Source organism: Caloenas nicobarica, chromosome 25 (assembly GCF_036013445.1).
Source record: "Caloenas nicobarica isolate bCalNic1 chromosome 25, bCalNic1.hap1, whole genome shotgun sequence".
Taxonomy (NCBI): Eukaryota; Metazoa; Chordata; class Aves; order Columbiformes; family Columbidae; genus Caloenas; species Caloenas nicobarica.
The window spans coordinates 4,779,981-4,806,216 of record NC_088269.1 but is presented as its reverse complement, the minus strand read 5'-3'; the positions used below and the strand labels follow the sequence as shown (position 1 = coordinate 4,806,216).

The following is a 26,236-nucleotide window of genomic DNA, read 5'->3' as shown; positions in this document are numbered from 1 at the left end:
CAGAAGGTGGAAAGCATGTCGTCTGCTGCGAGGTACCAGAACTATGTGCCTAAAAGTGTCTTTGGGCTTCCACTTGCAGAGTATAAATGACCTTGAAATGGTTTTGTTGTCCAGCTCGTCCCCCAAACACCTCTGCCTGCCAAGTGTGCGCACCAGGCTGCTCTAACCCTCCTGTCTGTGCTTCTTACAGTCACAGAGATGCTCGTTAACATCCTCAACATATGCTCCGATGACGAGTTGATTTCAGATGGTGATGAGACATTGGAAGGTAAATAAAAGAAAAAAACGCTGTTAGGACCGAGCTGGTACCAGTGGGGGGTGGAGGTGGGGAAGGTGTGTGATGTTAGTGATCAGCACTTGATTTAGAGCTGGATGCCCAGCCAGGGTCTCCAGGTACTTTTTGGCCAACTCTTGTGCAGTTCTGGGTAGAAACCACTTTTTTTTTCCTTTCTCGTTGCTATTCAGTTACAGAGAAACTAAATTATATTCACTGTGACAGGCGCTTCTCACCAACCACTCTGGAGAATGCTTTCCTGCTCCTTACAGAGACTGCTTCTCAAATGGTTGGTTTTTTTTTTTCCCCCAATTCAAAATTTTCTGCACCAAAATATCTACCCAAACTTCTCATCTGTTGCAGTGAACTCCTCTGTAAAGTGGCTTCTTGTGTCACCCCCGCCAAAAAAAAAAAAGCAGAATGCAGTTTTTGGCCCTGGTTTTAAGCTGTGCATGAAAGGGACAAAATGATGGCTGAGCAGTTCAGGTGCAGACGTGGGGTGTCAGCATGTGTGGGGGGGCCGGGGAGCGCTGGTGAGTCCAATGACAGTCAGAGCAGCAGGACACCATTGCGGTACAAGGTTGAGACTTTAACCCGCTTCTCCCATTGCATTTTGTTTTTGTTTATTTTTGTGTTGATTTTTTTTTCTTTCTCCCTCCCATGAAAATTAAATTTGTTTCTTCTATCTCTGTCTTCATCTACTTGTTTCTTGGTGTCTCCTCTCCCTGAAGATCACTACATTTCAAGCTATCAGAAAGGTACCCAGCTAGAATTTGCTACAAGCTTAATTTTCACTGCCTGTGCCACCAGATTCCTTGGAGTGGATTTGAATAGCTGACTAGTTGGGCAGCCTCTTCATCCCCTTTCAGTTTTAACATAAGCGCCGTGTGTTTTTTAACCCTTCTGCGTTCCTCCAGGAACCTGAGAAGCGGGATCACGTTTCTATCTGACTTCTGAATGCAGCCACTTAGTGCATGGCTGAGCCATCGGTGCATGTTGAACCCTCTGGTTTGGCTTGTACTGTCCTACTGTGTAGTTGGGCCATGTGAGGAATCTCAGCTGAGAGGAGATGGATTTGTTACCTCTTTCACTTTGAAATTTTTTTGTTTGTTTCCAGTTACCCTCCATGCTTTTTCTTTTATTTTTTTTCCCCTCTCGTTCGGTGTGTGTAGCGGAAAGGGGAGCTCACGTATCTCACTTTTGCGTTTGTGTGGGGTTGAAGCTGCAAAGGCTCCAGCCAAGCCCTCCGCTGTGTGCGTTTGGATGCCAAAGCTGATGCTTGCGTGACACCCCCGAGCACAGCCCGGTGTTCTGCAGCCTCCATCAGCAGTCAGATCCGTCCGTGTTCTGCCTTGCAAAACTGTGTCTACGTGGCTGAGTCATTTGTGTTACATCCTGTGTAGTGTGATCAAACCCGGTGAGCTTTGAACAAGACCTATCCGATCCGTTTCTTTTTTTTTGTTTGTTTGGGTTTTTTTTGGTGGTTCTCCTCTCTTTAGACCTTTTAAGTCCGTGTGTCATCTCGTTGGTGTTGCCCTTCTCGCTGCCATCCTGACCGCCATTCTCTCAGCACTGTTCTCTCGAGAGTGTAGCTGTGACTCTGTAAACCATGATTTCTTTTCCTGGAGTCAGGCAGGTGCTTCATATTGACATTACCTGTGCCTGGAAAAGCAGGAAAACTTAAACATGCCGGTGTTTGTTTGGGTTTTTTTTTTTTCTTCTTTCCCTAAGGTGGGACGACAGTCCGTAAAGAGATCATCAGGAATAAGATCAGAGCCATTGGGAAGATGGCGCGTGTCTTCTCGGTCCTTCGGTAAGGGAGACACTCATGATTTGGGGTCTGAGTGATGGGGGATGTGGTCAGGCTGTGAGTCCTGCTGGGGAAAAATCTGCACATTGCATTAATCTCTCAATAATCGCGTTGCCTTTTATTTCTTCGCAGGGAGGAGAGTGAGAGCGTGCTGACTCTCAAAGGCCTGACTCCCACAGGTACCCTGCCCCTGGGAGTGCTCTCAGGGGGGCGGCAGACCCTGCAGACCGGTGAGTACCAACCGTCCTCCTCCCCGCAGCCCCTGCATCCCCTCTGCGCTTCTGTACCCGTCCCTCAGCTGCCCCAAAACCTGTTCAATCAGCTCCCGTAGGACGCCAGGAGACCCGAGAGAGGGTTCAGGCACGGGGAGGGAGGATTCAGAAATAGGAGAAAGCAAAAGTGTAGGTGGGGTGTGGGGAGCCTTCCATGGTATCCCCATGTACCCTTGGAAAAAAAAAAGACAACAGCACCCTGCCTAAAGCATGTATGGCTTTATTGTACGTTTTTTGCAACAACTTCTATAGTTTATTTCCCTTCTAACACTGCATGATAAACATCCTCTGCTTCACCTCTCCGCTGCTGTTGTGCGATAGCGTATATATGAATGTAATAGTAAACCCGCCTGCTTGTTTGTTCTTTGTTAAACAAAACCCTTCCAGTTTTGACACTATGAAATTGTGAATCCCAAACCGAGGAAGCTTAGATTTAGTTGAAAGAAGGCGATTCTTCCAGGCCTGGTTGTTTCATATTAAAACTTCTCTCAGCCCCCGGCTTTTGATCCGGTTTGGGGAGTTTCTGTGCTTGCTGGCAAATACTTTTCTCCCTCTCTCGGCAGCCAACGGGTTTTATCCGCGTGCAGGACCGAGTTAGCGATCTGCGTGCCTTAAACTCACAGGGCAGGGAGGTTGGCTGATGGTCAGGGAACGAGTTATCATAGTAACATGTGTCCCCAGAGGGAATCCTGTAAATCTAGTGTTTTAATCCTTTCCTGCCGCCAGCCTTTGAATGCTGGCACCTCCCCAGCCTGCTTTCCCCTCGCTATCGGCGCTGGGTGATTTCCTGCGGGCTCCAAAAGGGCTCGTTCTGGGATTACCTCGCCTTGATTCAATAATTCACAAATGAGAAACACATAAATATATGGCTGCCCATGCCCGGGGGTGGGCAGGATGCGGCATCGCTCCCAAACTCCTGGGTTTCTCTGCCCGCAGAGGAGTATGATTTTTTTTTTTTTAATTCTATTTTTTTTATAGCGACCATCGTGGTTTCTGTCGCCCCAGTTCCACAGGCATGGGAACAGCGCCTGAGTGGGAAGGCGGCTGCTTCAGCTCCGTTAGAGCAGCCAGTTTGCAGCTTTATCCCCAGAACTGACGCAGCGGGTCGTGCTGCACCTGCCCCTCAGGGATGGGGGGTCCCTTTGGGGGTACCACCCAATGCCCCCCAAAAAGGAACCTGAGATTTGTGTGTCTCCCCAAGACAGGACAAACAAGCTGCACCTTTGCTGCCTCTGTACCCACCCCTGCCTGCTGCCTTCCCACCCCTCGCTGCTCCCCCGTGCCCCCCAGCAGCACCCCGCTTTTTTATACCCTTCTCACGCTCCTTTCCCCGTCGTACATCCCTTTTCTCACCCCGTCCCGCACGTCCCTTCGCCCCGCGCCGTCCTGGTGAACACACGGGGCTCCCTCCGCTTGGTAGAAGAGGGGGCTGCCCCCATTTTGGGATGTGCACCCCAAAATTGGAAGGATGGGGCTGCAGTGATGCGATGCTTTCCCTCCCCGAGCCTCCTGCCAACCTTCTGCAGTGCAGCTTAGCAAAACCAGCTGAATAAAACCGCTGAATCTGGAGCAAAGGCGTTCAGCCACAACTCCCTCCTTCCTCCGTGGCCTCTCGAGGACCACGTGGCCTTTGCATTGTGTCTAAAGAAAAAAAAAGTGGCGTTTTGAGGCTAAAAAGTGGGAGATCTGTTGGAGGGAAGGGCCTGGTCCCAGATGTTGAGGCAGAGACTACAAAAACTTGGCCAGCTGCTGCAGCGTGTTTAGGAAGGGGGAACCTTGCTCAGCCTTATGGTGCCTCGTTGCTTGGTAACACTTCTAGGAGGTGGAGCTGGAGCCGAACTGGATTTGAAGCATCAACCTACTCTTTTTTGTTATAAATCAAGGCTTTGGGAGCGGAGCAGCCTGGTATCCGCTGCTGAGTGTCATCGCACCCCCCAGGGTCGCTTCCCTCACATGACTCTGGGGCTGAATTCCCCATAATTTACCTTCTGAAGGCGGCCAGGGCGCCCTAAAGCTGCCGAACTGGGAGCAAGGGGGGCTCTAAATGCAGGTGGAGCCCCATGGGGTGTCCCTGTCCTTACCACAGGACACCCGCACGCCCGAGCCCTCCCGTGCACGCAGCAGCCACCCATCTCTCTGCTTTTCTGTTCCTTCCCATCGGATTTATCGGTGCGGAAAGGAGATTCCCCCGTGTCCATGCTCAACAGACGTCAAACCCGCGGGATTCCCCTTTCCAGCCTTCCTCTCAACCTCCTGTCATCTTTTATTTTCCCCTTCTTGCCAGCTGGTTTCGATTCCTGGGGCTGGGAGGCTGTGGGCTCTGCGTTCGCAGTTTAGATCACTCACTGTCACTCTTGTTCATTATTATTTTTTTTGTTTGTTTTTCTGTCTTCATTTTTGCATGCCACTGTTCTTCTGTATTGCAGCCACAGTAGAAGCGGTAGAGGCACGGGAAGGTATGGCTAGAATCCGGCGAGAGACTCAAAATCATCTCTGTGTGTGCCTGCGCTAATTTTAAAGAGCTTTATCAGCCTCGTGGAAGCTTTTTGACTCTTGCATCACCAGAAGTGGGGGAGGACGGGCCCCTCCTGGGCAGCAAAAAATACACAGCAGGCTGGTTCAAGTCTCTTTTTTTAACACTAATGAGGCTATTGCTTGATGCAATACCTTTATTCTGAGAGAGTGCTCTCTCCGGAGCAATTTGTGCTCTGGTTTCTCAAGGCCTTGGTGTTTGAGGTCCTGCAATCTGATCTCGGATGCCTCGTGGCTGAGTTCATCCCCTGGGTAGCTCGATCTGCCAGCAGGTTTCATCAAAATCATTAGAAAATAGCAGATTTTGCTGCCCCGATGCAATCCCTGCCTTGCCCACAGGTGGGCCGGGGTGGTCCCAGTGCAGAGAAGCAGTTTTTTCCCTTTAGTTTGTGTAGAAATGCAATATTTGTGAGGTTTTCTTCTCGATAGCTCCATTCATCTACTGCACCTCTGCACAGAGAACTTTCTGATTACCGAGGGAAGTTTGTTTGCAAACCAGCCAAGTCCTCCTCAAAAGATTTGACCCAAACCCTCTTTTTCTCCGATGATCTGTAAAACACAAAGAAGTGGAACATCTGGTCTGTGTCATCACCGAGGATGACGTGCTGAGCCCGGGGTGATGAAGGAGAGGTGACACGTGCCCTTGGTGGGGTTTTGTCACCCCCAGCCTGCCCGTGTGTCTCCTGGTCATGCAAGAAGCATTTGCGACTCCAGGACAAGCTGGTTCCCTCTCCTGGTGTTGCCGTGTGTGGTTTGTGTCGGAGCTCGAGCCTTGTGGTGTTGTCTTTCTTGTGTCGTTTTGATTTTTTTTGCCTTTTATTTAGTATCGTGGGGTTTGGTTGGTTTGGTTTTTTTCAGCTTTGAAAGTTTCCTTAAGATTTCACTGTTTGGGGACATTGAGCACTTGTCTGGTCTTCACATTCCTACAACTAAACTGTGTTTAAAGAGGAAGCAGAGCCAAGTTGCTGCCGTCTTAATCCTGGGCTTTGCTGCCGCAACTTAGCACCGTTTAACTTCCCGGCTGCGCTGTGGTCCCACACGTGAGCCGGCAATGCCAAAAAAAATCACCTCCGGACCCATTTCGTAGCCCGACTTGTGCTTTCTGTCCCCCCCATCCTGTCCTGTACGTGTCTGGCGTGTGCTAAAGGGCTCCCGTCCGGGGATCCGCGGCTCAGCCTGGTTCTTATTGTCCATATTTTTCTCTCCGCAGCCATCCGCGGGTTTTCGCCGCAGCACAAGATCCGCAGCTTCGAAGAAGCGCGCGGGCTGGATCGCATTAACGAGCGGATGCCGCCGCGCAAGGATTCAATGCACTCGGACGGGCCGGTGAACTTGGTAACCTCAACAAACTCTGCGGACAAGAACGGCACGGGGAAGAAAGCCCAGTAACGGTCCGGCCGCCCAATCTGCACCGCTAAAGGATCCAAAACTTAACGAATTTTATTTATTTATTATCGGGGCGGGGGTGGGGGCAGGGGAGAAACCAACTTCACCTGGAGGCACGTTCATAATCCAGTTTGCATCCATTCTGTAAGAAAGGTGACCATTTTGTAATTTTTTTATTTATGTTCGATATATATAAAAAGAAAAAGTCCATCTTTTTTTAATTTAGAAACCAATCTAACTGCTAGTGCATATATGAAGTGTTGTGCTGTACAGCTGACCTCTCCTCCACGAGAGGCAAAAACCTCCGTGGGGGGATTAAAAGAAACAAAAAAAACCCCACAAACCAGTTCCAGGCAACTTGGGTCATTGACTTTGGTACAATTCTAAGTTAGCCTGTGCTTTCAAAAGCAGGTCCTTCCCTTGAAAATAAGCGTTGGTTTGGTTTTTCTTTTCACGACTGTCTTCTCCCCAGAGTTTGCTGTTGTTTTTTTCTTCGATTTCTCGCCTACCTGCATCTGCTGCATTAGCAAGCGATTGGTGGAAGGCGCGTTGCAATGGGCTAGGATCCATCCCCCTTCCAAAGTGGCACCCAAATATTCAGGATTAAGCTCGAAAAGACCCCGGTGCATTATAGCAATCGCAGCACCTTGTCCTTTGGTAATTTAGTTTTATTCCAGTGAAGCCCTCCCAAAAAATAACAATGCGAAGGCAGGAGGGAGAAGTGCTGCCCTTTGTTGCAGTTTTTCCCGAAAATTTGGCCGTTTAGACTCCGGAATTTGTGCCCGTGTGGAAAAATCCCTCTGGGAATCCGTCTGATTCAGAGCAGAGGAATTATCTCCAGTCTCTGGCGATGGGCAGGACTTTGAGAAATGCGCACAGCCTGAATTTTAAAGGAAAAAGTGGCTGTGGATGCAAAGACCCCCCCCGCGACCACCACCCCATCCCTGTGCGCCTGGCGCTGGGATCGGGGATGTGAGCAGTGGGAGCCTGAGGGGGTCGTGATCAAGATTTGGGGATTTTTCTGTAGCGATGTGGTTTGTCGGCGAGGCAGTTTTGCTAAAGAAAAGCCCCTGTTTTGGGAAGCACACCCGGGCGGGCTGTCGGCGGGTGGAAGAACCGAGTGGATCCGGTGGAAATTTTGGCAGCGTGTTTGCGCGCGGGGCTGACGGGAGGGCTCCCTGAGGGCGCCCTCCTCGGTGTCCAGGGTCTTGAAGCTCGGATCTGTTAAGCAAAGCCTCGTTCTTTCCCTTAAACGTTGACCTGAAGCACTGAAGAAGGATTTTTGCGAGGTTCCCGTTTGGTTGTGTCGTTTGAGCCGCGTCCTTTTCCCCACGATCGCAGAGTCGAAGCAGCAGCTTTGGGAAGCGGAGCCCTTGCCAGCTTTCGCTTCTTTTCCACCCAAACCGTTCTGCTTTTTCCAAGCAGCAGGTGAGCAGGTTGAGCCTCGAATAAGGGATATTTGCCAACCCCTTCCCTGGATCTTGCTGTCTTCCCTTTGCGCTCTGGCCCTGGACTGCGAATCCAGAGGAAAACAGCAACTTTGCAGGAAGCTTTCGAATCATCTTATAATCATACGTCACTTAATTTCACGCCAGCTACTTAGGAAACCATATCTGTGAGCAGACCACTGGGGTTTCACAAGAGACTTTTGAGTCGCATGCCTCTGCTTTTTCTTTATTTTTTTTCCTTTTTTACACACCCACTGCTTTGCAAAAAAAAAGCACGAGATGTTGTGGAGCGAGCTTCTCGTAACCCCATTCGAGGCATGGGGCCAATTGCCTTTTGTCTGTGAGTATTTCTTCTCTTTTTATTTTTCTATTTAACGGCATCCTTTCCGGAACGCAGTGAGCCCGTGTGTGGTTTATCTTCCTCTGAGAGCGCAAAAAAAAAAAAAACCCGTGCAAAGGTGCTGCCCGTGCATGTTGGGGCACGTTGTTCTGACCCAGGCTGGGATCTCGCCCAAGCACGTTTAATCAGGAGCTTTTTTGGGGGCACAGCCCGTGCGGGGGCTCGGGGACCGTCCCTTTGCGGAGAGGGCTTTGTTTTGCTTGCGGTTTGTCCCCCCCCGACCTTCTTGTGCTCCAGCTCTTTGGTCCTTGTTCTCCGTGGTTTAGCTGCTGGGATGTATGGATTCCATACTGCCGGGGAAGCCATAGCAACGCTGCTGCTGGTTCCCCCCGTAATTCCCTTGGCACGAGTTTCCAAGGGAGTGAGGGGCAGCGGTGGGGCCTGTGGGTGCTAATTACCCCCTTGATTAATTAACATTCATCGATGTCACCCTCCCCGCGCTGGCATCCCCACCGCAGCGGGACACCCCATCACCTCCTCACCATTTTTGGGGGAAAAAAGGTGATAAAGACCTCGGGCAGCGGCCGGTGAGTCCCTCACTCCCCTGCCCCGCCGTGGCAAAATAACACACGCCAGGAATTCAGATTTTTCCCCTTCTTTTTCCTCCTCTTTCCCCAACTCCCGCAAAGCCAGCGCCTCGGAGCTGTGCCCGTCCCTGTCCCCCCCGCTTTGGCAAACAGGACCAGGGGGACGCGAAACCCTCCGCAACCAGCCTCGCAGCCTGGGTTTCTTTTTCTTTTTTTGCATGTTATAGCAAGGTGCATGTAACCAGGAGGGGAGTCAGCAATGGGGCGGGTGGTGGGTTGAGTTCCAAGTATTTTATATATATAAATATATATAATTTTTTTTTTTTTTTGGCGTTGGGAGAACCTCTTGCTGCCCGTGACCAGCGCGGGGGCTTTGTCAGCACCCGCGGGCACAATGTGACCTGGTGGGTGTGATGACAGGGACACACAGAGGGGCCCATTCTGGGTGCAATTACAGTGATTTTAGGGTTCTCGATGCTGAAGGATCATACGCCCATTGCCTGGAGACTGCCTCCCTTTTTCTTTTTTCTTTTTTTTTTTTTTTTAAATTTCCTTGCTTTTTTTTTTTTTTAGTTATGTTTAAAGGAGAAAAAAAATGGTGAAAATGTTATTTATTGGCAGAAATTATTTAATATAATTTCTTTTTTTTGTGAACAAGGAATGAATTTGTTAGAACTGTCTTAATGTAAATCGGAAGTCATCTTTAAGGAGAAGAAAAAAAGAAAAAAAAAAAAAAGAAAAAAATTTAAAACTTGACGCAGTCGCTCGGCTCCGCTGTGGTTTGTTCTGGGGAAGGGAGGAAGGTTTTTAGGGTTTGTTTTACAGCCCTGACGGCGTCTCCCGACCTCCCCGGCACGTCGGCACTTGCGGAGTTGCTCCCGGGCGCTTTTCTTGGAGAGCTCTTTGGGTAAATAATGTCCTCCCGCTGCCGGGAGGAAGAGAAGGGTGTTTGGCTTTGGCCACCGGCCCTGGGCTCCGTGCTGACCCTGCTCCATCCCCCGTGTCCCCCAGATCCTGCCCGGGCGTCCCCAAGGCTCCATCCCTGGTCCCTGGGGGGGACACCTGCCAGCTGTGGCTGCCACATCTGCATTCTCGCATCAGCATCTCGCTGTCGAGTTCAGCTCGGCACGAGGACAAGAAGCTCAATGCGAGCGAACAAAAAGTATTAGCAGAGACATGGCCAGCAGAGGTGAAGAAGTTGGAATATTGCGTTGGGTTTAGGTCCCTACTGTACAAAAAGGATCCGGGTGGGCTGGGGAAGGGCTGCAAAGATGATCCAGGGGCTGGGGAAAGGCTGAGAGAGGAGAAATCGCCATGTCGTGGTATTTCAAAGGTGGCTGCAAAGAAAACTGATCGTTCCCCTTTTACAAGGAATCCCAATGAAAAGATGAGATCCCGGGGAGACTCCAACTGGACATAAGAAGGAAACTTCTCACGACAGGAAAAGCCGCTGGAATCATCTCCCTGGGGAAGCGGTGGATTCCCCAACATCGCACATTTTTAAGATTAAGCTGGACAGGCTGCTGGGCCAGCTCATCTAGGCCGGGCTTTTGCCAAGACAGGCTGGACCAGGTGATCCTTGATGTCCCTTAAACCCGCTCCTCTGAGATCCTACGAATCCTTTTGCCGTCTCCTGCTCCTCGCCAGGCGCGGCCGCGGTGTCACAGCTGTCCCCAACTGCCGGAAGCGACCGGGGGTGGGATCCAGCTCTCCCACCCTTTTCCTGGGTGTTCCCACCAAACAGCGGGGTCCCCCGCATTGCTGCCCAACCCAGGGGTCCCCAGCCCTTGCTGTGGGCACTGGCACCGGTGTTGGCACCGGGGGGCTCCGGCAGCGGCATCCCTGACCATCGAGCATCGCCCGGCCGTGCCGCGCTCCCGGCTGGCATCACCGCGCTGAGCAAACAGGAAACACTCGCCCTTTGTTAGTCCCGTCCCAGGCTGTGCGTTAAATATTTATCTGCCAGCGGAGGAGGCCGGTGCTGGGAGGCAGGGCCGGCGCCGGGGGCTGCTGGCCCGGCAAGGGGACAGCGCATGGGGACACGGAGGTGAGTCCGGTCCTTGAGGGGGGAGAGCTGGCACCTGGGGTGGGCTGCAGGGGGCTGGGGTCCCCAAGCTCAGTTCCTGTCCCGCATTGCAGTTCCTGTCCCCAGCCCTGGCTTCTGTCCCCAAACCGGCTCCTGTCCCCAGTCCCAGCTCCTGTCCCCAATCCTGGCTCCTGTCCCCAGTCCCGGCTCCTGCCCCCAATCCCAGCTCCTGTCCCCAGTCCCAGCTCCTGTCCCCAAACCAGCTCCTGCCCCCAATCCCAGCTCCTGTCCCCAGTCCCAGCTCCTGTCCCCAAACCAGCTCCTATCCCCAGTCCCAGCTCCTGTCCCCAGTCCCAGCTCCTATCCCCAGTCCCAGCTCCTATCCCCAATCCCAGCTCCTGTCCCCAGTCCCAGCTCCCGTCCCAATCCCAGCTCCTGTCCCCAGTCCCAGCTCCTGTCCCCAACCCAGCTTCTGTCCCCAGTCCCAACTCCTGTCCCCAACCTGCTTCCTCCCTGCTGTGTCCCCAGCTTGCACCAGTGGCTGTTGCACGGGCATTGTGTCCCGCAGGGCTGTGACAGCGGGTAGCACACCCGCTCCTGTCCCCTTTGTCCCCCGGGTGCAGCATTGCGGCCGGGCAGGGCTTGTGCCTTCGTCCCCCTCGTCCCCAGCAGCAGCCCTGGCAGGGGACGGGTGGCTTGGTGGGGGACCGAGGGATGATGGCTGGTGGCGGCTGGCACCGAAGCCACCGTCCTGCCGCGGGGACAGAGCCCTGAGCTCACGTGGGAGCGCGTGGGACAGAGGAAGGGCCGTTTCGGGGCTGTCAGCAGTTTCGGGGAGCGGCGAGAAGGAAGCGGTGGCAGCTGGGACACGGGCGCTGCCGAGGGGGTGAGGTGGGATTTTGGGGTGTTAACGGGGGGTCCCCAATGCCCAGACCCCTGGGGGGTGGAGGTGATGGGGGGGTTGAAGGAGATGAAGGGTTATGAGTGGGAAAGCAGGTGGCAGTGGGGACAGGGACTCTGCTTTCACCGTGCCCCCCTATTCCGGGGTGTGGGGGGCTGCAGGAGCACAGAGCCCCGCTCCAACCTCCACCGGGTACTTCCCTCTTCCAAAAAAGCCCCCGGCTCCATCCCGACAGGGGGTTGGCGACACCGGGCTCACCCCGTTTCATAAGCAGGACGGGGGGGGCCGGGAACACGTGCGCGGGGCGTGGGATGAGTTCAGCCCCTTGGCTCCGTTCCCTGGATCCCATTCCTGGAAATGTCACTGGAAACTCTGAATGGGCCGGCCCCGCTCCAGAGCGGGGAGCGCTGGGGGGGACACGCGGGTCCCCACCACCGGGGAGGACGGCGGGGGATGCTGCTGGGGGGGTTTCACCCGTGACATGCTGAGTCCCCCGTTCTCCATCCCCCCGTGAAGTTTGCGCCGTGTATTTTTGCTCCGCGCCGCTCGCAGCTCCGTCCCCCTCCCCGCGGGGCTCCCCGAGCCCCCGGTGCTGCCCGGGGACCCCCGGTTGTCACCGCCCAGGAGGTAAGAGCTGAATGGGGGGCGGCGAGGAGGGGGTGACCCGTGGGGACCTGCTCCCCCAGGCCAGGCGTTGGGGGACGGTCTGTGGGAGCAGGATGGGGCTGAGCCCCACGGGGCTGTGTTGGGGATGGAGTGTTTGGGGTGCTCTGGGGGGGTGGGAGTTTGCACCCCACTTTCTGTGCCCTGGGGCAAGTCGTTCCCGAGGCCTCAGTTTCCCCGCGCTGATGATCATAATTAATTACAGCCCTGCGGGCTGCGGAGCCCCTGGTGGTGTTGGGGACAAGGAGCTGGGGGGTCCCCAGCCCGCTGTGCCCTGTGCGTGACACCAGGACACCGTCCCGGGCCTGCAGCCCCCCAGGAGCGCCCGCTGCCCTGTTTGAGGAGGGGTCTGCGCTGGGCAGGGCTGGGAAATGTCCCCTGTGCCCCCCCTGCGTCTCACGGGCGCTGCCCCGGTGGGGATGGCGGTGCTGGGGGATGAGCACGGACACGGGTGTCCCCCGATGGTCCCCGGGGGCCGCGCTTGCCCCTGCAGCCGTCCCAGCCCCATGTCACCCCGCCATGGTGTCGGGAGCCGTTCCGGGGGTCCCGTCCCCCCCGCTGCCCCCCAGCCCTGGCACGCGGTGACTCAGGGTGCGGGTGGTGCTGGGCTCGGCCGCGCGTTCCCGACGCCTCCTCTCCCCTCCTTCCCTTCTCCCTTCCCTGTTTGCGCTGCAGGGCGGGGGAAATTCTTCTGCCTTTTCGTGTTTCTGGGCCCTGGCAGCTCTCCCGGTGCCGACGCCGCTGCCGCCACATGCCCGGGCGGGAGGGCACCGGCGCCGGCTGCGTCCCACCGGGATGCCGGAGCCATGGGCAAAGCGGCGGGGCCATCGCCATGTCCCGTCCCGCCGTGTTTTCTCCCCAAAGAGCACCCGGGGGGGCTGCATCCATCTGTGCTGCAGAGACAGGGCGGGGAGAGGGGCCGAGAGTCCGGATCTGCGAGGAGAAGCCGTGCCAGGGCTGTTTCTGGCTGGGAACAGCCGCTTTCCCCAGCAGCACGAGGCTCCCCAAGCTGGGAACGGTGACACAATGGTTGTCACCCCACCATGGTGTCCCCTGCACCCTGAATAATAGGGGACAAGCCAGCAATGGGGATGGGGCTCTTGGAGCCCCCAGCTCTCTGTCAAAGCCGTGAGACCCACCGTGAGCGGCCGCTTTCCCCTGCAGGGCACGGGCAGCCCCGGGGCACCGTCCCGGCACCCCACGGCCATGGCGGGCCAGCTCCTGCCCCCCGACACCGGCCGGGACGTGCCCCCCTTCCACCCGCCACCCTGGGTGCCCCTGCAGCACACGGTGACGCGGGTGAGTGGGGCCGGGGGCCGCTGCGTGCCCGGGGGGTTTGGGGAGCCCGGTCACCTCTGTCCCTCCGGCACGGCCGCGTTGCCCCCGCGCCAGCCCCCTCCTTGTGCCGCAGGTGCCCGTCATCCGCCACCGCGGCTCCAACACGCTGAATTTCGACTTCCACGACACAGAGACCTGTGGAACAGCTGAGCGTGGCCGGGTGGCCCTCAGGAGCTCAGGTACCTGCTCCGGGCATCCGCCGGGGACACCCCCGCGGGATCCCCTGAGTGATGCTCAGCAGAGGATAAGGACTCATTCTCACCCACTTTGTCCCCAGCAAACGAGTGGTACCAGACTTGGCCGGCCAAGGAGGCGAAGACACCGAGCGCCCCGGTGTCCCTCAGCCCCATGGCCGGCCCTGGGGCCACCCCTGCTTGTCCCCGGCCACCGGGCTGGTCGGCCACCTGGACCAAGGACAGCAAGCGGCGGGAGAGGCGCTGGGTGAAGTACGACGGCATCGGGCCGGTGGACGAGACGGGGATGCCCATCGCCTCGCGCTCGGTGAGCTGGGGACACGGGGCTGGGGTTACCCCTCCACGTCACCCCCTCACCACCCCGCCGCATCCCCGCAGAGCGTTGACCGTCCCCGTGACTGGTACCGCAGCATGTTCCGGCAGATCCACCGCAAGCTGCCAGGTGAGTCGCGGCGCTGTGGCACAGCATGGTGTGGTACAGCGCCCGCTCACCTCCTCCTCCATCCCTGCAGAGCCAGACTGGGATGCCCATCACTGCCCCACGGCGAAACTTGTCCCCTCGCCCACTGCGGCACCTCCGTCCCCCGCAAAGCCGCATATGAAAGGGCTGGCACTCACCAAGCCCCACAGCGTGCCCAATGGGCTGGACTGGTGAGTGTGGCACAGGGTGGCATTTAAAGGGTGACCCGTCCCCGTGTCGGGTGCCCACAGAGCGGGGCTGAGCTCCTCCCGGCCCCCCACAGGACCAGCTGGGGTGACACCGGTGCCACCACGGAGCCCGGCAGCATTTTTGACTACGAACCGGGGAAATCCTCGGTGCAGGAGCAGCCGCGGCAGGTAGGCAGCCAAGGAACGGAGGGGTGCTGTGGGCGCTGCGGTGGGCGCACACCTAACCAGCCCCTTGTCCTTCCAGCCCCCAGCAGCGGTGCCGCCGGCGCGGGCTCAGCCCATCGAGGTAAGATGGGGTGGCAGCGGGGGTCCCGGTGCTGGTGCCGCCACAACATGGGGTGCAGGTGGTGCCAGCCTTGCCCCCCACAACCCCATCCTGCCTGCGCAGGTGCTGCTGGAGCGGGAGCTGGAGCAGCTCAGCGAGGAGCTGGACAAGGACATGAAGGCCATGGAGACGCGCCGGCATCCTCGCCAGGTACCCCAGTCCTGCTGCCCCTCGTCCTGCCTGGGGCTGGGTGGCACCAAAGGGACGTGTGGGGCTGAGGGTGCGAGCATCCAGCTGTGTGAGTGCGCATCCAGCTGTGCGCTCGGCCTTGTGTGTGCAAGGCTGGAATGTGTGTGTGTGGCAGGATGTGTGCACAGCTGGATGCACACACAGCTGGATGCAGGCATGGTTGGCTACATGCATTGGATCTCAGGAACAATTTTTTCCCGGAAAGGGCTGTCGGGCATCGGAACAGGCTGCCCAGGGCAGTGGTGGAGTCACCATCCCTGGAGGGGTTGGACAGACCAGAGATGAGGTTCTCAGGGACACGGGGCAGTGCCAGGGCTGGGGGAACGGTTGGACTCGATCTTAAAGGTCTTTTCCAACCAAAACGATCCTGTGATTCTATGCACGGCTGGATGCCCGCACAGCTGGATGCCCGCACAGCTGGATGCCCGCACGGCCTGCCAGTGGCATGTAGCCGTGGCCGTGGCCTTGACCGTGGCCGTGGGGCGCTAGGACCCTGCCTCTCCGCGCCGTCCGTCCGTCCGTCCGGCGGTTATTGGCGCTGGACTCCTTGGCTTCCCGCGGAGACTCAGCCTCTCGGATGATTAATTTTTCTCTCCCACCCCCTCCCGCTCCCCTCGGCAGAGCTCGGCGGCTGCTCCCACCGCTCGCTCCCCTGCTCCGGCCTCCCCGGCGGCTCGGTGAGTACTGCCGGCTGCTCCCCCCGCGCCCCCAGCCCCAAATCTCACCGCCCCGGGCCCCGCTCAGCGTGGGGGGGCAGCGGCGGGATGGGGCCCCCACTGCAGGGACGGGCAGGCGGGATCGTCCCTCCAACGTCCCGGCTGCTGCGCTGGGGTGGGGGTCCCCATGCAGCCCCCATGCGGACCCCCGCGGACCGCCCCGCGGCCCCCTCGTCCCCACCACGCCCTGTCACGGGGGGGGGACCCGGCGCCGGGCGGGCTGCCCGGTGGGTGGGACGGGGCTGGTTCTGTCCCCCGTGCGGGGACACGGTGTCCCGGGCTTTGGCGCGGTCCCAGGGGAGGTGACAGCGGCTGGATTCCCAGCGCTGTGTCCCCATGTCCCTGCTGCCACCAGCAACGGGAGGGGCCACCTGTGCCGGCGGGTGCCCTGGGGTGTCCCCAGGTCCCCGTGCCCTCGGAGGAAAACAAACAAACGAGGCCTCTGCTTCTTGTAGGACCTACCCTAACCCACCCAAGCGGGCGTGCGGGGCTGGCTGCCTCCCTGCCCGCCTCCCCCGCCGCCGGGCTGGGGGACAGTTTGGGCTCTTTAAGCCCCCCCGGGAGCGGGGTTATCCATTAGCCAGGGCCCCCCCCTCGGTGCTCGGCTTCTCCCGCTTCCTGCTCCGCGGCAGCCGGGACGCGCCGGGAAACTTTGGACCCGTCCCGCCTGGCTGAGCCCGGGACAGACCCAGGGGAGGCACGGCCGGGGGTCCCGGGGGTCCCGGGGGTCCCGGTCCCGGGGACCCGGGGGGCAGCGGGGTTGAGAGCAGGGAGGGCAGGGGGGAGCGTGGCAGCGGGGCTGGGCTGAGCCGCTGTCACCCCACAGGACGCCCCCGTCACCCCGTGGGCTGCAGAGCCCCCCCGGCACCCACCGCCCACCCGCCAGCCCCGGCATGGAGCGGGGGGGGCTGGGGCTGGCCAGCGACCGGAGCCGGGTGGCCCCTGGCAGAGGTGAGTCCCCCCCAAGCCGTGGCACCCCCTGCACCCCCTCCTGCCGCCCAGTGACCCCCCCTCTTTGCAGACACCCTCAGGCCAGGGACCCTCCCCAGCCTGTCCGACATGGGGGACCCCGCGGAGGCCGTCAGGAGGGAGGAGAAGAAGGTGAGGCTGGGATGGGGGGTCCGGGATATGGGGGGCCCCCCCATAACCGCTCCTCTCCCTCCACAGTTGAAAGCCGCCCGCCTCAAGTTTGACTTCCAAGCCGAGTCACCCAAGTAAGTGACGGCGATGCTGGGGGTCCCCACCGTGTCCCCACGGTCCCTTTGGTGGTGGATGGGGACCCAGGATGTGCGGTGGGGCTGGGGACATGTCGGTGTCCCCCCAGGGAGCTGACGCTGCAGAAGGGGGACATCGTCTACATCCACAAGGAGGTGGACAGGAACTGGCTGGAGGGCGAGCACCACGGCCGCGTGGGCATCTTCCCCTCCAACTACGTGGAGGTGAGCCCAGAGGATGGAGGGGAGGTGAACAGGCTTGGAGAGCCCAGCGCTGACTGTCACCCATGTCCCCAACGCAGATCCTGCCCCCCACGGAGGTGCCCAAGCCCATCAAGGCACCCACCATCCAGGTGCTGGAGTATGGGGAGGCCCTGGCGCTCTACAACTTTCGCGGGGAGCTGCCCGTCGAGCTCTCCTTCCGCAAGGTACCACCGTGCCGTGCCACGCTGTGCCACGCTGTGCCGTTTCATGCCGTGCCATGCTGTGCCGTTTCATGCTGTGCCATGCTGTGCCGTTTCATGCCGTGCCATGCTAACCCCTTCTCGTCCCATCGCCAGGGCGAGCGGGTCTGCCTGGTGCGGCGGGTGGATGAGAACTGGTACGAGGGGCGCATCTCCGGCACCAGCCGTCAGGGCATCTTCCCCGCCACCTACGTGCAGGTGCTGAAGGAGCCGCGGGTCAAAGCCACCGCCGAGGACTTTCCCCCCTCGCCCGCCTCCTCCAGCCCCCGCTTCCCGGCTGGGTCCCCGTCCCTGCAGCGCTCACCCGCTCCCCGGGGCTCCCCGCTTTCCACGGGCTCCCCGCGGGCAGCGGAGCGGGGTTCCGGTGATGCCGGCCCATCCTCACCCCGCCAGCTCAGTTTTGCCTTCCCCGCATCCCCAAAGCTGCCCCATGCTGGCACCCCAAACCCCTCACCAGCCCCGCCCCACCCCATGGCCACCCATCCCCAGGAGTCCTGGCGCCCAGAGCAGGTGAGAGACCCCCCCTTAGCCCCCCATGGTGTCCCAGCACTGCTGGGGATGCGGGTGCCGCCCCTAACGCTGCATCCTCTCCCCGCTGCAGCGCGCAGCCCCTGGAGCACCCGTCTGCGCCCGTCCTGAGCCCGCCCCATCCTACAATGGCTCCGAAATCCAGTGGACCCCGTAAGTAGGGCCAGGAGTGACACGGTGGCTCAGTGTCCCCGCGTGGGACCCATGGCAGCTCTGGCCGCCGTGTCTCGCAGGTACCGAGCGCTCTACCAGTACCGGCCCCAAAACGCCGACGAGCTGGAGCTGCTGGAGGGGGACCGGGTGGATGTCATGCAGCAGTGTGACGATGGCTGGTTCGTAGGTGCGTATCCACCAGGATGGGGACAGGGGCGGGGACAGGATGGTACCGCGGCCCCTCACCATCTCTCTTTTCCTTTGCTCCCCAAGGCGTGTCCAGGAGGACGCAGAAATTTGGCACTTTCCCCGGCAATTACGTGGCACCAGTGTGACCAAGAAGAGGAGCCTGGTGGGAAGCTCGGGGCCGGGGGCTCCCCGATGTCCCACCTCAGTCGCCCTGCATCCCTGCTGCGTCCCCTCCGTGTCTCCCCATGGGGACAAAGTGCCTCCAGCTCTCTCCTGCCCCTATGGGGCTGCCTCTAACAGGGACCAAACCCCCTATGCGGGGGGTGTCCCCCACCCCAGTGCCTTAATCTGACCCCTCCTCACCGCTCCCCAGTGCCTTATCACCCCCGTCCCAGTGGCTGTACCCCTCTGGCTGGTGCTGGGGGAATCTGTGACGGCTGTGACCTGAGATGCTGGCCTGGGACCATGCCATGTGCCTGCAAGTCGTGTTTGCTTCTTGTCCGTCATTAAAGCTCAGCTCAGCCCGTGCCAAGGCCCAGCCTGGGGGTGCCGGGACGGGGTGGGGGAAGCTGGTGGGACAGTGCCCTGTGGGACAGCGTGTGGGGCTGCGGTGGTCCCCGTGGGGCTGTGGTGCTGCGTGATGTGGGGCCGCAGCGCTGTGCAGGGTTGCAGCGCTGCATGGGGCTGCAACAGTGCAAGGGGGGCTGCAATGGGGCACATGGAGCTGCAGCGGTGCTTGTGGGCTTGCAAGGGGGTATGTGGGGCTGCAATGGTGCACGCGGGGGTTTGCAGGGGTACACGTGAGGTTGCAAGAGGGATGCAGACCTGCAACAGTGCCCTTGGGGGGTTGCAATGGCGCATGTGGCACTGCAATGGTGCCCATGGAGGGTCGCAGTGGTGCATATAGGGATGCAGGGGAGCATGTGGGGCTGCAACAGTGCATGCAGGGGTTTGCAGCGGTGCATTTAATTTTGCAAGGGAGCATGTGGAGCTGCAACGGTGCCCATAGGGGATTGCAATGATGGATGTGGGGCTGCAGGGGAGCATGTGGGGCTGCAACGGTGCCCGTGGGGGGTTGCAGTGATGCATGTGGGGCTGCAACAGTGCCCGGGGGGGGTTGCAGTGGTGCACGCAGGGCTGCACAGCGCTACAGTGGCACATGGGGCTGATGCCACGCGGGACGCGATGCTGTGCGGGGTGTGATGTTCCGAGGGGCAGCGATGCTGCGTGGGGCCGCGGCGCATCCCCCCAGCCCACGGGCAGCCCCCCAGGGCACCTCCCGCTCCCCGTGCCCTGTTCTCCCCTCCAGCCCCGCTCCGTGCGCCCCGTCGGGGCGGCCGCGCCCCCAGACGGCGCTGCCGAGCTGCCTCCCGCCCGGCCCGGCCCCGTCGGGCTCCGCCGGCCCCTTCCGAGGAGGCGGGACCCGCGGCCGCGCTCGGCTCCGCAGCCCCACGGGGCCGCCCGGCTCGGCCGCCCGCCGGTGAGTGCGGCCGGGGGGGGACGGGGCACAGAACGGGGGGCGTCCGTCCGTCGGGGGTGCAGCTCTCGGGGGGTGTCCGGGGTGTTGCTCTGCCGGGAAGGGGAGGGTGCGGGCGGGGTGTCCCGCAGGTGTGTCCCCGTGTCCCCTGCGCCTCTCGGCATCGCCTGTCACCCGCTGTCACGGCTCGGGGGGGCCAGGCGGCACTGCCAGCCGCCGCGGCCACAACAGCATCGCTGTGTGTCGGGACAGGAGCCTGGAGCGAGCGGGGACCGAGGTGGGGTGCAGGGGATGGATGGGGGCGCAGGGGATGGAGGGGGAGCGCAGGGGACAGATTAGGGGTGCGGGGGATGAAGGAGAAGGGGATGAAGGTGCAGGGGATGAAGGGACAGAGGAGGGGTACGGGAGACAGAGGGGGATGCAGGAACAGAGGAGGGGTGTGGGAACTGGAGGGGGGACGCAGAACTTTCAGGGGGTCTGGTGACCGTGCCCAGCCGGGTGTTGGGGTCCCCGGGGTGACAGACCTCGCTGCCCGGGATGCTGAGTGGGGCCGGGCATGGGGAGGGGGTTTGGGGTTTCCTCCCGCCACTGCGAAGCCCAGCCCAGGAAATTCTTCCGGGCAGCCTCTCAAGCCCCTCTTTGTGCGTTTGGGATTTTTAAAATGCCTTCCTCGGCGGTTGCGGATGGGGTGCCGGGCTCCCGCGGCCACCCCGAGGCTGTGCCAGTGGGACGGGGCTGGGGGGGAGCAGGGAGCCTGAGCCAACGTTTAGGGGAGGGGGCTGCCCATTCCCACGGATCCCACGGCGCTCGCCGGGGTGCCTTGGGGACCCTGTGCCACCCTGGGGGACGCTCAGCATCCTTTCCTGATGCGGGTTTTGCTGTGGGGTGCAGGACTCGGGGTGCCGGTGCTTGCGGTGAGCAGCAGGATCCGTCCCTCGCTGGCTGCTGGCTGCCCTCGCAGCCACATTGTCCCCTCCAAACCCCGCTGGCTTGGCCCTGCCGTGCTACAAATTGCCAAGGAGGCACCGATTTCTTGCCTTGCGCAAGGCCCCGGGGACAGCGGGGTGACCTCGCCTGCCCCGTCCCACCGGCTGCACCAACACAGCCAGCAGTGGGTCCCCAGGACCCTTGTGTCCCCCGGGGGTTTTTGGCAGGGGAGGAAGCCACCAGCCCCAGCTGGGGAAACCAGGGCGGCAAGAGGAAGCGGCGGTGGCTGCCGGCACCCTGTGACAGCGCGGGGACACGGGTCCCCTCCCCGGAAGGAAGGCGCTGCCGGTGTCTGCCACCCCGTGTTTGGGACCCTTGGGGTGCGGGGCTGGGGGGCGCGACTGGGCTGTGTCTCCCGGAGGAGCAGAGGGCACCCCGGGATTTCCCGACACCGCCACTCCCTGCCCGCCCAGAGCCGCCCGCTGCCATGCCGGTGACAGTGACCTTGGCCGGCCCAGCCCCTTGGGGCTTCCGCCTCACCGGGGGAAGAGACTTCGGGAAACCCATCACCGTGTCCAAGGTAGGAGCCCCCTCGCCCCGGGGAGGGCTGCCGGGGTGGGCGCCGTGCCGGGCTGCTCCGGGGAGCGGATCCTGTTTGGTGTCCTTGATCCTGCTCCGTGGGATCGGCCCCACGGCGGGTGACAGCACAGGGGACCGTGTCACCCCCGGGCTGGGCAGGGCTGCGCTGAGTTTCCACCTTGTTGCCACAGCCTTGGTCCCCCCTCGCTGGTGCACACCGGGGCTGGCATTGTTTTGGCAGGGCCGTGGGGACGCCGGTGGGTGGGAGCATCCCGGTGGGGTGCGATTTGGGGACCACCGCAGAGCTGGCTGTCCCCAGCCATGTGCAGGGACCTTGCCATGATGAGGGCTCCATGCTGCAATTAAAAGCTGCTTCCCACCGGTGTGCACGGTGCTGAGGGACGGCTGGTGGGGGTCTTGCTGCCCCCAGCACCTCTGAGATAACACCAGGGCTGTCCCCATGTCCTCTTCTCCGTGGAGGTGACAGAGCACGGGAAGGCAGCTGCAGGTGACCTGCGTCCAGGGGACATCATCATCGCCATCAACGGGGAGAGCACGGCCGAGATGCTGAACGTGGAGGCGCAGAACAAGATCAAGCAGAGCCCAGGGCAGCTCCAGCTGCAGGTGGAGAGGTGGGTGCTGTGATGGGGGGAGACAGCAGCCCGGATGCCGGGGTCCCCAGCCCCAGGGAAACAAAGTCCTCGCGTGGGCTGGAATTCCCAGCCACGGGTTGTTTTTCCCCTCCGGCTACTCTTGGGGCTGCGCCATCCCCGCGGGAGCCTGTCCCGGCTCTATAATTAAAGAGTCAGGCGGTAATGAGGCCAGGCAGCCCTGGCAGCCGTTACCTGGCCAACTGGTCCCAGTTGGGCGCCTGGGGCTGCTGCCTCTCGCCACCTCCCGGGGGCTGCCGTGCCATGGAGCGCACGCTCCTGGGGCAGATGCAAGACCCCCCCATCTCCCTTGGTCCCCAGGTCACTGATGCCACCTCCCAGCCACACCAATGGGGACACCTCGCCGGACAGGCTGGCCACACGCTTCCAGGTGAGCCCTGGGCAGCCCCTGCACCCCCTGACCCCCCACCCAGGGCTGATTTCAGCTGCTGGCATCTCCCCCTCCCTCCCCAGGACACGCTGCAGATGCAGGAGAAGATCCAGGGCACCCTGAGAGCATCCTACTCCAGCTCCGCATCTCTCAGCCCCCCGGCCAGCAGGTAGGGCTGGACCCGGCTGCGTGTGGGGCTGGGGGGGCAGGCAGGGGTCTGGCCAGGGCCAGGGACCCTCCTGATGGCTCCATCCTGTCCCCCCAGCTCGCAGCCCCTTCAGGAGGAGCTCGCCAGTCCCAGCCTTCACCAGGTGAGCTGGGAGCCGGGGGGGCTGTGTGGGCCCAGGCAGAGATGCTGGGGGGGGGGCATCCGTGCACCCTCAGCTCTGCAGCCCCAAAACATCTCCCCTCACAACCCCAAACCATCACCCTTTGCAGCCCCAAACCATCTCCATTTGCAGCCCCAAAACATCTCCCCTCACAACCCCAAACCATCACCCTTTGCAGCCCCAAACCATCTCCATTTGCAGCCCCAAAACATCTCCATTTGCAGCCCCAAACCATCACCCTTTGCAGCCCCAAACCATCACCATTTGCAGCCCCATTACATCCCCCTTTGCAGCCCCAATGCCACATTATCCTCCAGCCCCGTTCTGCCTTGGGGACAGTGTCTGCTGTACCACTGATGCCACCACGGGCGCCACCACCTGCCACGCTGGCTGGCACCCCCGGGCACCCGCAAACCTGCCCGGGGATGTTTTGCTGGCTCTTACCCAGCGCCTCTTGGCAATGGCGCCAGCCTGGGGAGGCCAAACCAGTTTGGGAAGACCCAGCCCAGCTCCCAGGAGCCCGGGGGACTGGGGCGTTGGCAGGGCAGGGACCCACAGACCCGGCGCACCCCGGCAGTGCCCGCCGGCCGCTGCCGCAGCGGGATGCCCGGGGGCCGGGATGCCTCCCCCGCCGCCCGGACCGGTTCTGGGGTGCCCGTGGCCGCCCCATCCGTCCCCGTCGCGGTTTCGGGCGGCTGCTGCGCCCCAAGGGGCAGCCGCTGGCTCCGGGGTTGGCGTCTCTCTCCTCTCCTCCCTCCCATCTTTCTTTTCTCTTGTTTTTCAAGCCCAAATCGGGAAGCGCGGTGGCCCTGAACGCCGCCCTTCCCAGCTGCCTTTGGCCGCGGCCCCGGCCGCCCCTTGGCTCCTCCGGCCGCCCGCTCCCCCCTTCCTCCCCAAGCCCTTTATTTGCTTTGGTGCCGGCCCCGGAGGGTGCCTCCCTGCCCCGGACCCCCCCGCTGTGGGGCTGTGTGGGATGCTGTGCCCAAAACCCCTGCCCAAAGTGGGGGCAAGGGGAAGGGCTGCCCTTGGACCACGCTTTTTATCGCATCTCAGGGCGGGCTGGTGCTGGTGGGGACAAGGCCAAGGCTCCCAGCTCCACCCGTGCCTAATTTTAGCTCATCCCTTGCCTGCTTGTGACCCCGCAGAGCCCCAGCGATGCCCTTCTCCCTCTCTGCAGGGGCTTCTTGTCCCCGTCCCCCTCCCCAGGCTCCCGCCGGGGTTTGCATCTGCGTGGCGGCTGCTCCCGAGAACATCGGCTTCCATTTAGCCGGGGTTTTGTCTTTCCTGCCTCTCTTAAGCAGGAGCAGATGTCGGGGAGGGGACGGGCGCAGGCGTTGGGTTACGGACATGGGGAGCGTTGAGGGGGCTGCCCCCGGACCCCCATGGGTCCCACTGGCCCCAGCACTGGAGGGGAGGAGCAGCAGCTGTGCTAGAGCATCCCTGCATCCCTTGGCTGAGCACCCACCCCCCGGGGGGAATAGGGCTTGGAAAAAGGTCTGGGTGTCCCTGGGGTGCCCAGGAGGAGCCGGGGGGGGTCTGCAGGTGCCTTTCCCCGTCCTCTGCCTGGGAGACACCACCCTTGCCCCCAGGTTTGGGACACACCGGGGGGGCTGCAGCAGCCCCCCCGCCACTCCCCAGGGCACCCAGCACCTCTCTCCCCCCACCAGGAGCGAGGAAGCCTGATCCATCAGAACAGCCCCCTGGGGTCAGACCTGCCTCCACCCCCCCGCCCACCCTCGCCGGGGTTCGGGGCCCCCCCAGACCCCTGGGAGACGTGCAGAGAACGGCGCCGCTCGTCACACTGTCCCAGCCCCTGCAACAGGTATGGAGCAGGCTCGGGGCTGCGGGGGGGGGACACATGGAGGCGGGGAAGCCCCCAGCCCCATGCACCCATCCCTGGGGTGCACGCTGGGTGCTGCCGAGCCGAGGGAACCCGTGCAAAGAGTTAACCCACCTGCCAGGCAGGTAGGGACATGGGAGGGCCGGGCAGGCTGGGGCAGCTCCCCAGGGCGGAGGGAGCAGGTGGCGGGGTGCAGCCCGGTGGACCCAGGCGTCTGGGTGCCGGGAATCCCCCCTTTTACCTCCCCCGGGGGTGCCATCCCGCAGCCTGGGCTCGGAACCGGCCATGAGGCGCTTGGAGGAGGATTCGGAGGTTTACAAGATGCTGCAGGAGAACCGGGAGCTGCGGGCGGCCCCGCGACAGTCCAGCACCTTCCGCCTGCTGCAGGAGGCTCTGGAGGACGAGGGCGGAGGTGAGGGGGGGACAGGGGACAATGCAGGCGTCTGGTGGGTGGGTGGCAGGTCCCTGATGGCTTTGTGTCCCCACAGCTGGCCCCGCAGCCCCCTTCCCCAGCCGGCTCTCGCCCAGCGCCCGCAAGCCCGTGGCCGGTGTCCAGAAGCTGCACGTCTGCGAGAAATGTGGCAGCACCATCGCGTAAGTGGGGCTAGGGGACGGGAGGCGGTCCCTGGTCAGGATCTGTCCCTTCCACCACTCCCAGCAGGGCCAAAATGAAAGGGGGACCCCGCGGGGGGACACAAGGTGCCCCACTGATGTCCCTGTCTCCCCCAGGACGCAGGCGGTGCGGATCCAGGACGGGCGGTACCGGCACCCGTCCTGCTACGCCTGTGCTGACTGTGGCCTCAACCTGAAGATGCGGGGACACTTCTGGGTGGGTGACGAGCTCTACTGCGAGAAGCACGCCCGCCTGCGCTACCAGGGGGGGCCCAGCACCCCCGCGGTGTCCCAGCACTCCTGAGCACCAGGCACTGGCACGGTGCAAAGGGGAGCTCACCACATGCATCCCCCCTGTCCTGGGGAGCAGAACATACCCCGTCCCATCCCCTCCGGGATGCCCCACCAGCCCTGCTGCTTTGGTAGGGTGGGGGTCTGCGATGGGGGGGGTGAGGGCATCCCTAGTGGACCCCCAGCTGCCCGCCTTTGCCTCAGCGTGTGTGATGAGCTGAGTCAGTTCTCAGCCTGGGCTGAAGCAGCAGAATGTGCCCAGGGACACAGCGGGGACACTGGGCGGGGGGGTCGCACAGGGACGCTTGAGCACTTAGGTACCGGAGAGGGGGCTGGCACCGCTTTGTACACGGACTGCAAAGGGCTTCTCCGAGGTATTAAACCAGATCTCTAATATAAATATAATATATATTTGCTCCACTCCCGTGTCTGGTCTGTGCAGGGCGGGGGGACAGGCACCTGGTTTCCTCCAGGGCCAGGGTGCAGACAGGGACCCCAGACCGCCCATCCCTCCTCCCTGCACCCATAGCCGCGCTGGGGAGCTGGGAGCAAGCCCCCCACCCGGGGGGGATCCAGGCACGGGCTCCATGGGTCCGGTGCTCTGGTGATGCCGCCGGCCTTGCCCCCCGCCCGGGAAGGTCAGGGCTGAACTGTCCCCTCCCTGCTCCGGGTGTCCCTGGGAGGTGTCAGGGCTTTATTGCGGGTTGTTAACCCGGTGCCTTTGTCCTGTGGGGGCCCAGGTGGGCTCTTATCGCTGCTCTCCGCCCTCCCGTGCCTGTTTGCACGGAGATGGGCTTTGCTGCTATCGCGGCTTTGCTGTTATCAGCCGCTCCTCGCCCAGCCTGGGGGGGGACCGGCCCCTTCCCACGTCTCCAGCCGGGCCCCCTGCCCGCTCTCTGTTGGGGGACACTGCACCTCCCTG

At 61.4% G+C, this 26,236-nt stretch overlaps 3 protein-coding genes across 9 annotated transcripts in view; all 3 read left to right on the top strand.

Annotated features, from left to right (window-relative positions):
* PPP3CC (protein phosphatase 3 catalytic subunit gamma) overlaps positions 1-9,347 on the top strand; it is a 31,965-nt gene extending 22,618 nt beyond the window's left edge. For 2 of the 5 annotated variants that reach the window (XM_065651538.1, XM_065651539.1), the window contains exons 10-15: positions 191-268; positions 1,006-1,032; positions 2,006-2,087; positions 2,217-2,314; positions 4,783-4,812; positions 6,099-9,347. In XM_065651538.1, the coding sequence (XP_065507610.1) occupies positions 191-268; positions 1,006-1,032; positions 2,006-2,087; positions 2,217-2,314; positions 4,783-4,812; positions 6,099-6,277 (494 nt within the window). In that variant the 3' untranslated portion in view covers positions 6,278-9,347. The remainder of the gene's footprint in view (positions 1-190; positions 269-1,005; positions 1,033-2,005; positions 2,088-2,216; positions 2,315-4,782; positions 4,813-6,098) is intronic. The other 3 variants (XM_065651535.1, XM_065651536.1, XM_065651537.1) reach the window with 3 other exon arrangements.
* Positions 8,546-18,746, top strand: SORBS3 (sorbin and SH3 domain containing 3). The gene is made up of 21 exons (XM_065651645.1): positions 8,546-8,649; positions 9,661-9,811; positions 12,093-12,203; positions 13,404-13,538; positions 13,651-13,756; positions 13,855-14,078; positions 14,150-14,213; positions 14,284-14,422; positions 14,515-14,608; positions 14,685-14,726; positions 14,829-14,915; positions 15,576-15,631; positions 16,497-16,621; positions 16,692-16,771; positions 16,838-16,884; positions 16,995-17,109; positions 17,187-17,312; positions 17,445-17,858; positions 17,950-18,029; positions 18,110-18,216; positions 18,303-18,746. Exons 1-21 carry the CDS (start codon positions 8,546-8,548, stop codon positions 18,362-18,364), a joined length of 2,469 nt encoding a protein of 822 aa, XP_065507717.1. The 3' UTR covers positions 18,365-18,746.
* Positions 18,747-19,649: 903 nt separating this feature from the next.
* PDLIM2 (PDZ and LIM domain 2) lies at positions 19,650-25,692 on the top strand. 3 transcript variants are annotated; one of them, XM_065651717.1, is made up of 10 exons: positions 19,650-19,698; positions 21,096-21,202; positions 21,682-21,833; positions 22,173-22,242; positions 22,326-22,411; positions 22,508-22,553; positions 24,239-24,393; positions 24,678-24,823; positions 24,900-25,005; positions 25,141-25,692. In XM_065651717.1, exons 2-10 carry the CDS (start codon positions 21,110-21,112, stop codon positions 25,325-25,327), a joined length of 1,041 nt encoding a protein of 346 aa, XP_065507789.1. In that variant the 5' UTR covers positions 19,650-19,698; positions 21,096-21,109; the 3' UTR covers positions 25,328-25,692. The 3 variants fall into 3 exon arrangements, with proteins under 3 accessions (XP_065507789.1, XP_065507787.1, XP_065507788.1); XM_065651715.1 differs by lacking the exon at positions 19,650-19,698 and having other exon boundaries at positions 20,180-21,202; XM_065651716.1 differs by lacking the exons at positions 19,650-19,698; positions 22,173-22,242; positions 22,326-22,411; ... (2 more) ...; positions 24,900-25,005; positions 25,141-25,692 and having other exon boundaries at positions 20,180-21,202; positions 24,239-24,353.
* Positions 25,693-26,236: the final 544 nt, after the last annotated feature.

Excerpts from the sequence above, each read along its gene's own strand:
- SORBS3 (XM_065651645.1), top strand. The coding sequence starts at position 8,546 with ATGTCACCCTCCCCGCGCTGGCATCCCCACCGCAGCGGGACACCCCAT. Across the intron at positions 9,812-12,092 it reads TCAATGCGAGCGAACAAAAA|TTTGCGCCGTGTATTTTTGC; the intron begins GTATTAGCAGAG and ends CCCCCCGTGAAG. Across the intron at positions 17,110-17,186 it reads TCCCCTCCAACTACGTGGAG|ATCCTGCCCCCCACGGAGGT; the intron begins GTGAGCCCAGAG and ends TCCCCAACGCAG.
- PDLIM2 (XM_065651715.1), top strand. The coding sequence starts at position 20,252 with ATGGGGAGGGGGTTTGGGGTTTCCTCCCGCCACTGCGAAGCCCAGCCC. Across the intron at positions 22,243-22,325 it reads GGCTGGCCACACGCTTCCAG|GACACGCTGCAGATGCAGGA; the intron begins GTGAGCCCTGGG and ends CTCCCTCCCCAG. Across the intron at positions 25,006-25,140 it reads AAATGTGGCAGCACCATCGC|GACGCAGGCGGTGCGGATCC; the intron begins GTAAGTGGGGCT and ends TGTCTCCCCCAG.